This window comes from Nyctereutes procyonoides, unplaced genomic scaffold (genome assembly GCF_905146905.1).
Source record: "Nyctereutes procyonoides isolate TBG_1078 unplaced genomic scaffold, NYPRO_anot_genome, whole genome shotgun sequence".
Lineage (NCBI taxonomy): Eukaryota > Metazoa > Chordata > Mammalia > Carnivora > Canidae > Nyctereutes > Nyctereutes procyonoides.
The window spans coordinates 11767501-11781760 of record NW_026575036.1 but is presented as its reverse complement, the minus strand read 5'-3'; the positions used below and the strand labels follow the sequence as shown (position 1 = coordinate 11781760).

The 14260-nt window shown below is 36.5% G+C and overlaps 1 protein-coding gene across 1 annotated transcript in view; it reads right to left on the bottom strand.

Annotated features, from left to right (window-relative positions):
• Window positions 1-14260, bottom strand: part of STK38L (serine/threonine kinase 38 like) — an 81115-nt gene that overhangs the window by 2721 nt on the left and 64134 nt on the right. Inside the window, exons 6-13 of the mRNA XM_055318797.1 lie at window positions 10082-10205; window positions 8472-8626; window positions 7654-7756; window positions 7405-7466; window positions 4428-4545; window positions 3895-4018; window positions 2441-2536; window positions 97-188 (exon numbers count right to left, since the gene is read on the bottom strand). Of these exons, the coding sequence (XP_055174772.1) occupies window positions 97-188; window positions 2441-2536; window positions 3895-4018; window positions 4428-4545; window positions 7405-7466; window positions 7654-7756; window positions 8472-8626; window positions 10082-10205 (874 nt within the window). The remainder of the gene's footprint in view (window positions 1-96; window positions 189-2440; window positions 2537-3894; window positions 4019-4427; window positions 4546-7404; window positions 7467-7653; window positions 7757-8471; window positions 8627-10081; window positions 10206-14260) is intronic.

The window sequence follows — 14260 nt, the reverse complement described above, 5'->3', positions numbered from 1 at the left end:
AGAAAAATGAACCAAGAGCAAAGGAATTTCAGTAGAGAACATGTCAACATCTTCACAGACTATGCATTGTGTTAATCGTGTTACAGAGTATCTTACCTGGTTGTAAAATATCAGATTCGGGAAAGTCATCGAAATTTGAAGTATCATCAATGCTTTTGATTTCTATAGGGATCGCTGCTGGCCTTTCCCTATAAAAAAAGTATTGAGTAGTGGCATGGTATATTTCTTGAACTCTTAATTTTTCTTGAACTCTTAATTTTTCTTGAACTCAAAAATAATTCTACTTGCAAATTCTGCTTGTTGTTCTATAGATATTAAGAAGAGCCAAGGAAATTTTATTGTGGACTTGACAACACTTAAGTGGATGTCATAGTTGAGTAAAATATTTTACTAAAACATTACCATTTGCTTGGAATTTTTATTTCTCTGCACCTAGACTTTCTCATTCTGTTTTGTTTAAAGTGGAAAAATAAGAGTTAATGAAAGGGAAAGTAGAACAGAAGAAATTTTGTTTAAACAATTTTATAATTATATAACGCATGCTGGATATTGTGGGCACTGGATCCTAGGGATAAGAGGATTTGCAAATTAAAAGTCATTAGTGGGGAGCATCTGTCTGGCTTAAATTGTATAGCATATGACTGTTGGTCTCAGGGTCACGAGTTCAAGCTCCACATTGAGTATAGATATTACTTAAAAAAAAAAAAGATACTTAAAAAAAAAAAGCCCTTTGGGAAATTAAGGGGCTCAAAGGATGAAGTTATCATTACACATTTGTGATAAAATCTAAATCCAAAACCTTGTCATTTAAATTTTAAGGGGATCAGGGACATTAGGAAAAATCAGTCATGAAAATACCTTATCATGCTAGAAATGTTAAAAAATAGAACTAGTTAAAAGAAGTTATCCATTTTTATTCCTTCCATTTTTTTCAACACATACTTAACTGGATGTATTAGGTGACAAATTAACAAAGCTTGTTATCTAAAAGCCTGGGTATTTTTCCCAGAATTATTCCAAATTATTTATACTTAATGTGATAAACATTATTTAATGTGATACTTAATGTGAAACTTAATAAATTTATATTAGTTTAGTGAAAAGAACCACACACCCTGGTATCCTAAGATCCAATCTCTTGTCATTATCTAGCAGCATAACCTTAGGCAGGCAAGTCCCTGCTCTGCGACTAATTTCTTTACTATCAAAGCAAGAGATTGCACTAATAGTCTCTAAGCATCCTTCCACCTGTAAAAAAGGGGAATCATCATTCTGTTCAATGAGATGAGGTAGGTACAGTATAATGCAGCATAGCAGTTAAGAACCAGGACACCTAGGGGTCCAATTTTAGTTAGAAATTTCTAGCTAGATTATTTACTAGCTGTGACACTGTAGGCAAATTACTTCTCTGTGCTTTAGTTTCCTCATTTGTAAAACAGATATAATAATAGTACCTATTTTATAAGGTTTATTATGAGGGTAAAATAACAAACATGCATAAAGTACTTAGAACAGTGCTGGGCATATAATAAGTGGTCAAAAAAATTAGTTATTATTACAACAGGGAGAGTGCCTGGCACACAGTAGGAGTTCCAGTGAAGATCTGCATGGAGGAAGTGACATATATGCTGTCCTGAAAGATGAACAAGAGCTGGCCACGCAGGGCAGTAGAGACAGGAATGAGCAGAAAGAGAAGAGCATTTCAGTCAGAAGGAAGAAAAAATGACAAAGCCCTGAGGTGGAAGGAGTTGGAAGAGACCATAAAAGATGCCAGTGGTACAGATGAGGGAAGAGCCATACCCCACAGTCCTGAAAGCAGTTAAGCTTCCTTATTTTTACTCTAAGTGCAAAGGGAAGGAAGAAAACAGCATGATCAATTTTATCTTTCTAAACTATCACTGTGTAGAGAACAGCCCAGAACTATTGAAGGTAGTTTGGCCACAAACTGAATAAAGGCCAACACTTACAACAAACCATAAGCAAATTCTTAAAAGTGACTTGCATCATTTTCACTTTTCCCACAATGCTGAAAAAAAGGGATTGTATCTTCTTACAACTTCATAAAGTAGATGATATATTAGAGGGAGATATAGTATACAGTATGATATAATAGTACAAAAATGATGGGTTATAGTATGAAATAGAAATACATCTCTGTTGTGCTAACATCAGCCTGCATCACGAAACTCTGAATATAAAATCAAAACAGGTGCACAGAATGTGGTTTCCCCCTTAAAGTGGACATTAGCTAAAACAAGTCATTAAGCTACAGCCACTATAGTCTCTCTCATATAATCCAGAAAACACTGATTTAATAAAACTATAACAGTGTTACTTCTTGTATTTAATCCAGCAGAATCAGAGAAAAATTGATTGCTAGTTAAAAAGAAAAAAAAAATTTTCACTCAGACCTCTCCAATTTCGAAGCCCATAAGCATACCTGATGTGTCCCCAGTCTACACCTTCAAAAAAAGGATGACTTTTTATTTCTTCTACTCCGCTATTTCCAATTCTGTTTTCAGAATCAATACAAAATCTAGAAAATGGAAACAGATAAATGATCATATGAAAATTACATCTAAAGTACTCTATTTGCATTTTTTTCAAACATTTCATTTTTCTTCTCTGTTTACTGAAGTCACTCTGTTTATTGTGGGAAATATGGGAAAGAACAGAAATCCTCTGTAACTGCACTGTACAGAGACAACTATTGTAAACATTTTGAAGCCATTTCCTTTTAGTCTTTTATTATAATTTTTGAAATACGGGTGAATTTTTTCATTTAATATACTGAGAAAACTTCCCAAATTCATTAAATGTTCTTCTAGAACTTCATTTCCTACAATTTGCATGTGGAAATATTATAGTTTATTTAGTCAGTCCACTCCTGTTGAACATTTAGATGGTTTTCAATTTTTCATTACTAAAAGCACATCATGATAAAGATATTCTTCCTAGGGATCCCTGGGTGGCGCAGCAGTTTGGCGCCTGCCTTTGGCCCAGGGCGCAATCCTGGAGACACGGGATCGAATCCCACGTCGGGCTCCCGGTGCATAGAGCCTGCTTCTCCCTCTGCCTGTGTCTCTGCCTCTCTCTCTCTCTCTCTGTGTGACTATCATAAATAAAAAAAAAAAAAAAAGAAAAAAAGATATTCTTCCTAAATCTTTACACACATCTAATTATCTGCATAAACAAAATTCCTAGAATTACTGGGTCAAAGGTCATAAAGAGTTTAAAGATATTTGATAATATGCCGTCAATTAGCTGTTCTCATAGGTTTCCCAATTTATATTCCTTGCAGCCATTTCCAACAATACCACACACTATCTTATTTGAGAAACAGAATGGAATCCTTTGCCTAGAAACAATTTCATATATAGACTTGTGATATGAATTTATTTTCCCTTTTCTCTTTAAGGAAATAGGGTGATTGCATTCCAACAGGAGTGACCTTTGAAACAATACATCTGTCCTCTTCTTAACTCTTACTTTTTTTGTTGCCTACTACCTTTTAATTGTTTGCAGATTTTAAAAAACACATTTTCTTTATTGATCTCTTTGTATAGATCAGTGGTGGTCCTTTTCCTCCCACAAGAATAAAAGGAGCAGTATGATCTTTTAGATACCTGGGGAGTTTGTTTGATAGACTGATTTATTTATTTATTTATTATTTTTAAAGATTTTATTTATTTATTCATGAGAGACACACAGAGGCAGAGACACAGGCAGAGGGAGAAGCAGGCTCCCTGTGGGGAGCCCGATGTGGGACTCGATCCTGGGACCCTGGGATCACGACCTGAGCCTAAAGCAGATGCTCAACCACTGAGCCACCCAGGCATCCCACCTGGGAAGTTTTAAAATACCATAAACTCCTCTAGGGATTTAACCACTAACCTTAGAATCAAGTCCTTGGCTTTCTCAGATATGGGTACCTCTGGGGGAAATACCAAAGTTTCTTTCCAGTTCATCACTTTTCTATATGTTTCTTGAGGAGTTTCAGAGCAGAAAGGCGGATACCCTACATATCAGAGAAAATAAAAGTTTTAATAATTAAATATGCTGTATCTACTATGTATGTGCCACAAAGAACAAAATAGCCCTAAGTGCTCTAATCAACAATAAAAATATCACCATTCATCAATTTATAATAAAATTGCTAATAAAAGCAACAAAATAAAGAATTCAAAGCACTGCCCCCTTTATCTGAAAGGCCATGCTGATACAATTTTGACACATAGGAGTTTTGGTTAAATAATCTCTTCCTGAATCCCTACAGAGTTTGCTGGTATTTATTATTGTGTATTTAACATTGGGATATGTCAAAGAGTTTGGTCATTTTAACCCGTGGTATCTGCAGTATGTTCATTCAATCAGTGGCACTCATGGAAATTCATACAGTATGTACATAAACAAATGATAAAACATACCTATTAGCATTTCATACATAATCACTCCCAAAGACCACCAGTCACACAATTTATTGTAACCAGTCTGCATGAATACTTCTGGAGCAATATAATCTGGTGTCCCAACTGTAGAATATGCCTGCAAAGGAAAAACTTATCAAACCAGCATTCTTTTTTTTTTTTTAATTTTGTTTCTTTTTTTTTTAAATTTTTTTAAAATTTTTATTTATTTATGATAGTCACACACACACACACACACACACACACACACACACACACAGAGGCAGAGACACGGGCAGAGGGAGAGGCAGGCTCCATGCACCGGGAGCCTGATGTGGGATTCGATCCCGGGTCTCCAGGACCGCACCCTGGGCCAAAGGCAAGCGCTAAACCGCTGCGCCACCCAGGGATCCCATCAAACCAGCATTCTTAAATATTTGTTGAAAGATCTGAGAATGGCTCACCACTAAATTATATATATATATTTATATATATAAATATATATAACATATATATAATACTTATATATACTTACATAAGTATATAATACTTATATATATGTTATATATAAATAATAGCAGCTAATTACTCATTTAATACTTTATCACATAGGAAGCTTAGTGATATATACTGGGTCAGATAATGTTATTTTAGATATGATATCTGACCCCCCAAAAAAACTCAAATTATTTATATATTTAGCCCTAAGTCCTATGAAAATTAATAAAGGGAAAGCTCACTAAAGTGGACTCGGGATGCTAGAAGGGGGAGCTATACTACTATACTACTTGCTGTAATTACAGCAGGGACTGTCAACTATAGACCCTGTTGGAAGAATCATCAATTATTGGCCCCAACAAGGAAAGACATACACTGCATCACCTATGAAAAATTAACTACCCCTGCAAATCAGCCAAGGAGAGACCTTCACCACACTGAACTCCAGCTTTTCTCCAATGGATTCTTGTTCAAAACATCCCCTTCCAAATCCTCCTTCTTCCCTTAAAATACCATTTCTCTTCTTTGTTGGATTTGCCAATGGTTTTGCCATAGCTTGCATTCTTGAACTGCAATTTTCTGTTATTCCTGAATAAACCCACTTTTGCTGGTAAAATAATCGTTTTATTGGTAAGGTTAACAATCCATTAAAAAAGAATAAAGAGGTTGACCCCAGTGGGCCTGAGTTCTCTACTCCCTAACTAATGTGTTCTCAGGTAAGTTATTCAACCTGTCTGAGCCTCAGCTTCTGCTTACAGAAAACTGGAGTAATAACACAGTCCTAACATAGTTGATAGGAGGGTGAAATAAGAAAAGAATTCTGCTTTCTAAACTACAACTTACTATACATATAAACATCAGGTATTTTCATTATACACCTAGTTTCAGGGCACTGCTTATCCATTAGGAAGCAATGGAATTTTTCATTCTTAATTCACACAAAATCTTACAAAAATAATTTTTTTAAATTTTTATTTATTTATGATAGTCACACACAGAGAGAGAGAGAGAGAGAGAGAGAGAGAGGCAGAGACACAGGCAGAGGGAGAAGCAGGCTCCATGACCAGGAGCCCGACGTGGGATTCGATCCCGGGTCTCCAGGATCGCGCCCTGGGCCAAAGGCAGGCGCCAAACCGCTGCGCCACCCAGGGATCCCCCCAAAATAATTTCTTTAAGGCAGTAGTTCTCAATTAAGGGCAGCATGCTAGGGACCATTTGAAAATGTGTGCCAGCAGATTCTGTTATTTCAAGGACCTGCGGGGTGGAGGTTGGGGGTTGCTGATTGGCATTTAGTTGGCAGGAGGGATTTAAGATCTAAAGGAGCTCCTGCCCAAAATACTAAGAGTCCCCTCTACATCTCTCTTGGGAAATAAACATTGATAGAAGTCATGAGGATGGCCACGAGAACAGTAAAACATGCACCAAAGTAACCACCTGTGAATACTCTGTAAGTAGAATTCCCTTCTACATTTTTTAAGCACTATTCATCTTTCCCCATAAAAGTAGGAAATACTGCAGTCCTTCTCTCAGTTGTAATATGTGATCTGAAAGTGGCATATTGAAAAGTAGAAGGAAGTTTCTGTCATTAATTCATAGCTCCATAGTTTTAAAACATTTAAAAAGCTTTTAAACACTGAAATGTTTTTACAAGCACAGGAAACTTGTAGTTAATTACTCGGGCCAATGACAGAATGAGTTCAACCATGAAAAGGCCATTTTATTTGGTTTGAGAGGGTATCAGACTATTATCTTTCAGTCTGTTTACCTGACCCAATACTCGGAGGGAATGCTGACTTAGTTTCCCTTTCATCTCTTGGTTGAATTTAACAAATATTTATGAAGTGTCTATATGTGCCAGACAGAACAAGAGTTCAGGAAAACAAAGTCAAAAGGCACATTCCTGACTCTGATAATGTGCATGGACCTAGTTAACAGGATAAAGGGAAGTGGAAAAGAAGCAAACAGTTCTATTTGCGAAGTAATAAAGGAGAAAGACTGTGGAGGTAAAAGTAGTAATTAAGAGTAATTAAGTTTATCTGTGGTACAGTTGGCTTTCTAATTTTATTTGGTTTATCTGTTAACATGCCAAACTTCCTATTTACTTTATAAAGAAATTCTTAGAAACACACAACCACCTTACTTATGCTGATTGGCATTTGTTGTTTCAGAACAAGTATGTAAAATGGAACACACAAGGCATTCACTACAATCACACTCACCTCAGTGAATTTTATATTAAGTACTAATTACTAGTAAACAGATTACTTAATTATAGGTATGAGCCATAAAATACTCTATTGTTAAATCATAAAAAATCAGCACTCACTTTATAGGTAAGGAAATGTTACAGGGAAACTAAGAGAACTATGTGATCCCAAAAGAAGCTCTATCATTGCTACAAAGTAAGTACTAATCATTGTGAAGATGCAAAATGATCAAGCAAATCCCCAATGAAATGTTTGGCCTAGGGCAAACTTTCTTAAAGACACAGCAAACTTACCAGCTGTCTCCTATTCTTCTTCCATGTTTCTGCTTTCCTCTTTGAGTTCATGTTCTGAAATGCTAATTTCAACAAGAGAGAATCATAATCATGAGGGAGAAACTCCGCCAAAAGACAAATTCACAAATATACATGTAAAATACATTGGCTTAAGGAGTGAGTAGAGCAAGAGAACTTTTAGTGCTCAACAACAACGAATTAAGCCAGCTACGCTACGTTACCCAGAAAGAAAAAAAAAATCAAACTTACAGAAGTCACTTGGAGGGTTGTGTGTAAGGTTTCTGTAGAATTCAGTCCTATGAGCTTTCTTTAATCCCGTGCATAAACCAAAATCAGATAATTTTACATGACCCTAAAAAAAAATCCAGTAAAATCAAGAGATTATATTAACTTTGAAACAAAAGGCTTATTATAAATTATTTTTGTAAATACAATCATTATGGGCACCTGGGTGGCTCAGCTGGTTAAGCCTCTCTGCCTTTGGCTCAGGGCATGATCCCAGGGTTCTGGCCCCTGCTCAGTGGGGAGTCTGCCTCTCCCTCTCTCTCTCTGCCCCTCCCCCTGCTCATGCTCTCTCTCACTCTCTCTCAAATAAAAAATCTTTAATAAAGAAAATCATCATCATCAATATTTATAATTTTACATATCACCCTATAGGAATTCTTATAATGTAAGAATTTTTATAATGATTGCATTTATTTTTTTTTAAGGATTTTATTTATTTATTTGAGAGAGAGAGAGCAGGAACAGGGAGAGGGTAGCCCAACATGGGACTCTACCCCAGGACCCTGGGATCATGACCCGAGCTGAAGGCAGACAACTTAATCAGCTGAGCCACCCAGGTGCCCAATGATGATGATTTTTAAAAGTAGAAAATGAAAGAAGATAAAGACAGCCATCCTCCCTTGATGTTATTTCACTCCCAAGTCTTCTCCCATTGTATCATTCTATGATATCACCTAGTTGAGCAATAATATAAATTGTAGTTGCTCATTCAATCACAAAATCAGCTCTATTACTCCATAAAATAATCAGCAACCCAATAAGTCACCAGTTTATTCACATACCTTGGCATCCAATAAAAGGTTGTCTGGTTTAATATCCCGATGGATGAAACCCAACTGGTGGATTGCATCTATTGCCAGAACAGTCTCTGAAATGTAGAATTGTGTCTCCTCTTCTGTCAAGGTATCTTTCTTCATTAACAATGTCATCATGTCACCTACATAAAGGAAAATATCATGTATTAGAAACACCTCAAGCTTCCTCTGTATCTGTAGAACCTCTTCTGATTTTTGCATTGTACGACCCACCCAACTGTCTCTAGGGCCAAGTAAAAAAAATGTCATTGCATTACCAAAGTTTCATGACATTTAATGATTTTTAAAGTAGGAAGCAGGTGAAATTAGAGCAGAGATAATTAATGAAGTAATATCCACTACTCAATATACAGAATAAGTTGCTGAGGAAAATATGATGAACTGCAAACATGAATCAGGATAAGCACACCTGGAAATGGGATGTATTGTTTCAAAAATGTTCAGAGCCTTCAGTCCATCAAAAACAGAATATCATCCCACTAAAAGACATTCTTTTATTTTCAAGGAATTTTTTTCTTAAAAGGGGGCAAAGAATAAGCAATGGTCAACTTACAACTCAGAAATGACACTTGTTAACATTTTTTATGATACTTCGAGTCTTAAAAAAAATGTAGAAGCGTTCTTTGTCATCTATTCCGTTTTATTCCCTTTTCCCTTTTTTTGCTAAGTAACCATTATCATAGATTTGGTTTGGTGGGCATCTTATAGCTTATTTTTTAAAATGTTTTCATATACATACATATTAATCTATGAAATTATAGTCTTTTATATATTTTTTTAAATTACATAAATGGTATCAATTGCACATTTAATTCCACAGCTTGCTTTATTCCTCCACTGTTTCTGAGATCTCACTGAAATGGATATAGCTCCTGACTTTTAACTGCTGAAAAATATTTCAGCACATAACTATGTCACATTTTACTTATCCATTCTACTGATGGACAATTTATCTTGCATGCAGTTTTTCACTATCACAACAATGCTTTCAGTGGTCTCTTCCAGGAGAATCTCCAGGGAATACACTGGTTGTAAAATTGCTGGGCTGTAGGACGCATGCACTTTCAATTTCAGTGGTATCTAAGAATTGCTCTTTGTTAAGAGTTAGAGATTAATTTAGATACCAGAGAGGCCAGTTTCTCCCACAGCCTCATCAGACTCTTAATGTTCTTACTAATTGGATAAGTGTGAAATGGTATCTCATTCTCGTTTTAATTTGCATTCCCCTGAATATGAGCAGAGTTGAACATTTTCCTGTGTATTTATAGACTAGCCATATTGTCTATCATTGGCCCATTGGGTTGTCTTTCTCTTTAGTGACTTATTGTTCTTAACTCTAGACTTACAACAATCTAACTAAATATATAATGTAAATGCAGACTGGTGATATTTAAAATGTACCAAATTTATTATTCTTTCAATATAATTTGCTTTGTGGTAAAAATTAGCATTATTACAGGAGGAACAACTTGAGAACCATGACTGCTAGGAACAGAAGAGTAAACCTAGTCAACAGGATAATAATTACATATAAAGGTGTGCTTGTGTCAGGCTGTCATTGCTATTATGTTTTTTACCTCCAGGGAGAAATTCCATGATCAGATAAAGATTTCTCTTATCTTGAAAACTGTAAAACATTTTCACCACCCAGGCACCATCTGCTTCAACCAAAATATCTCTTTCTGCTCGGATATGGGCCACCTAGATGAATGTATTTTGAAAAAAGAATTGCAACATGTTACACATTTTTCAAGTTTATCTCTTACAGTTATCCATCTAGTTCCTTAATAGTCAGGAAGGAAGGGGGAGTTTTAGAAAAGATTTGAAATATATATGCATGTTCATATTCTCATTACATACAGAGAACCTCAGGAAATCGTTTATTTTAGCTTTTATCTTTAGGCCTAGGAAGAGGGGGATCCACAGATACATTACAAAAAGCCGAGGCCTCCGAGAAAAATGATTAGTCCAAAAATCTTCCAACAGGGACGCCTGGGTGCTCAGCGACTGAGCATCTGCCTTTGGCACAGGGTGTGATCCCAGAGCCCTGGGATAGAGTCTTGCATCGAGCTCCCCACAGGGAGCCTGCTTCTCCATCTGCCTATGTCTCTGCCTCTCTCTGTGTCTCTCCTGAATAAATAAAAATAAAATCTTAAACAAAAACAAAAACAAAAACAAAACCTTGCAACCAGAATCCTTATTTGCCAAGGATCCTGGCTTTGTCATATAAATTTCAGGCTCCACTAGTCTGATTTTTTTTTTAAGGCATATTACTTTGAGAGAGAGAGAGGGAAAGAAAGAGAAAGAGAGACAGGGAGTAGAGAGAGAAGCAGGGAAGAGGGGGGAAAAGAATCTCAAGCAGATTCTGTGCTGAGCGCAGGGTCTGACGCAGGCCTGATCTCACAACTCTGAGACCATGACCTGAGCCAAGACCAAGAGGTGGACAATTAACCAACTGAGCCACCCAGGCGCCCCTGGCCTGACTTTTGAAAGTTAAAAGTAGTAAGCAATGCCTTATAAGTTGGTCTGACAAAGTCAGGGTCCTTAGCAAACTATTTTTAACTGCTATTAGTTCAAAAAAAGCCTCATGTGATCTTTAAACATTTGGATTTTTTTAAACAAGTAGAAATGTTTACAGTAACTCTGTATTATTTGGTCTGTAATAACTTTATTGTATTTGTTAAATACAAAGCCTCTATGATATCCATAAACCTGATCTATAGCAAATTAGTGTTACTTTGGGAGATTTTGCTGCTGATTTGCCAGACACACAATTACTAGGGATACTTTCATGTGAGTATTCTATAGACTGGAAAATTTTATAAACTGAGTAATTTGTCAGGTCGGTATAATCAATTTTCAGATGCTTTTGCATTAATATATCTATATATTCTTTCTTCAAAGATTAACAATATTTGATTTTATCCTTTTGCTATTATCATTGTGCATTTTTAGAACTCTAGCCCAAAGCACTGTGAGGACCCAGATTTCCTAAGCCTTTTCATGGTAATGAAATATGATCTGCTTAAAATGTCATAAATGGGATTACTGTATTTATTACCTGGTACAATAAGTGCTCTGAGATCAAAGCACAGGAAAAACAATTGAAAACTAAGAACTTGTTTTCTCACATGAAAAACCTTATGATCTCTCTGGATCTGTTTCACAAAGTGAAAAATGGCATCAAAATTCATACCTGTTGCCTTTTACAAGGCATTTTAAAATTAGTAAAGGAAAAATCTTAAACCTTTGATGCTGCATGGGCTGCTGTCAGGAAAAACGTCATAAACTTGGCTTAATTGTTTTTAAATATCTTGAAGTCAGATTACAGGATGTTTTCAAAATGGGCCTCTGTTTTCAAAGAATAGGAAGTTATCATACATGGTAACCTAGTACCACAGTAGCAGAGAGATAACCTGCTACTTTGTGGATTGGTTGGTATTAAAGTAGATATAATATAAACTTAACATAATGATGTATTAGAACTGAGTGAAAAAACAATAACAAAATGCAAATAGACTTGACGTTTGGGCTCCAGTGAGATTTTCCCTGCATAAGAACAAACAGTGCTCAGAAGCTCTTCAACTTCTAGCAAAATATTCTAGATCAGTGCTGTCCAACAGAAATACAGTATGTGAAAGCCACATACACAATTTAAAACTTTCTAGTAATCATATAACGAGTAAAAAGAAAAAGGTGAAATATTTGAAACTAAATATAGTTCATACAACTCCATGTATCCACAATGTTACCATTTCAGTACGTAATCAATATAAAAATTATTATTTTGGCACAAAGTCTTCAAAATTTGGTATATATTTGCTATTTATAGAATATCTAAATTCAGGTTAGCTACAGGTGGCTAGTAACTAAAGACTATAGCTGGAACTAACTGCTCCTTTTGTCCTTCCTCCAAAACCCTCTCCAGGACTAATCCCATATGGCTTAGTTAGATCCTATTTATCTCTTTGTCTCAGAGGCTCTATATCTTGACCCAGATCTTTATTCTTATTATTATCTGTAATTCTCTAATACAATTCAAAACCTTGACCTTCTTTGAGTTCCAAATATCTTTCCTCTGGAATCAGTCTGTTTTCAAAAAAAGTCCAATATCCTGTCACCTCTGGATGGTTCCTTCACCTTGTCATCCTAACTGAAACCAGGCTGTCTACTGACAGTTCTGTGTTCCTGAATAGTGAGTTCTCAAGAATGACCTGCTTTTCTCTCACACCTTACTTGGTGATGGGGGTAGGGTTGTGCTCATTCTCATGCTGCTTCTGAACCCCTGTGACACTTTCCTTCACTGCAGCTCCTTTGAAGTGCACACTGTGGAACTCCTTCAGCCACCATCTAACCTCAAAGCTATCAAAAACAGAGCTCCTGGTCAATCCCTCTCACTCATTCATGATTTCATCTCATGGCTTACCAACTTCCTTTCCCGCTTTTCCACTTGTGGATAGATTTCAATATCCAAAAGGATGAACTATCAAACACCCTACCTACTGACGTCCTCATCTGCAATGATCTCTTCCACCACTGCACTTTGACCCCCTTCTTGTCCTTCTCATCACCAATAACTGTACCCCCTCTAAAATCTCAATTTTAATCAACTCTATTTCCGATCTCCACCTTTTATCATTCCAGATCTCTTATTCTTATACTTTAATCTCTCTCCCCTGGATTCAACAACTTTTTCTGTTAATTTCTTTACAACCTCGTTTCTTTTTCTACTCAGCCTAGATTCAACACTATGATCATTGTTTTGCAAACACTCTGACCTCCCTTGTCCTCTGCCTCCATTGTATTTGCCTGATAAACCACTAACCCTAACTAGACTCCAATTTCTGTCTATTCTGTATCTACCCAGAGCAACTAAGGATTACTACAGAAAGGTCACCCAACCATGCCAACTGGTTTCACTTTACATTCATGATAATAAATCTCGATGGGCATGCAACTGTATTTCCCTAGCAAGTCTGCTTTCCCACCCTTCGAGTCAACAGTTGGGACTATTTCACAAATTATCTCTCCTTACATCTCCAGCAAGCTACCTGCCTCTCCTCTGCTCTGAGATGACGACCTCGCTTATTTGCGCTCAGGGGGAAACCTGGCACCTGACACTGCCAGATCAACCACCCTGCATTTGGTCCCATTTTCTCTGCCTCTTCTTCCTGTTTTAATGGATAGGTATGTATCCACTCCTATCAAAGATCAACTCTTCTGTCTTCCACTGTATTCCTATAGTTACCTGCCCTCACTTTCTTGCATCTTCAACTTTTGGATTCTTCCAATCAACATCAAAACATTTCCCGTCTTTAAAAAAAGAAAAAAAAATCCTTTTTACCCTAAGTCTCACTTTACAAATCTGTTCTTTGTTCTGCTTCATAAAGCAGAACATGAAAGCTTTATCTGTACTCACATTCCCCACTTCTTATTTCCCATTTTCTTTCTCACCATTTCAGTTAAGCTTCTGCCCTGCAGTCCACTGGAAATGTCCTCATCAAGTGGTTAAAAATCTCCATATTGTGACATCCACTGGCCTGTTTTCCTCTTGTACTCTCTTAGCAGCATTCCACAAAGTTGACCCTCACTTCCTCCTTCATAAACTTTCTTCTCTTGGCTTCCATAACACCATGTTCTCCCAGTTTCCCCTACCTGATTAGATGTTCTCTCTTGGTCCCCTTTGCTGGTTTCTCTTCTGCCTATTGTTCCCTAGGGCTTGGATCCAAGCCCTCTTTCCTTCTTTATCTATATTT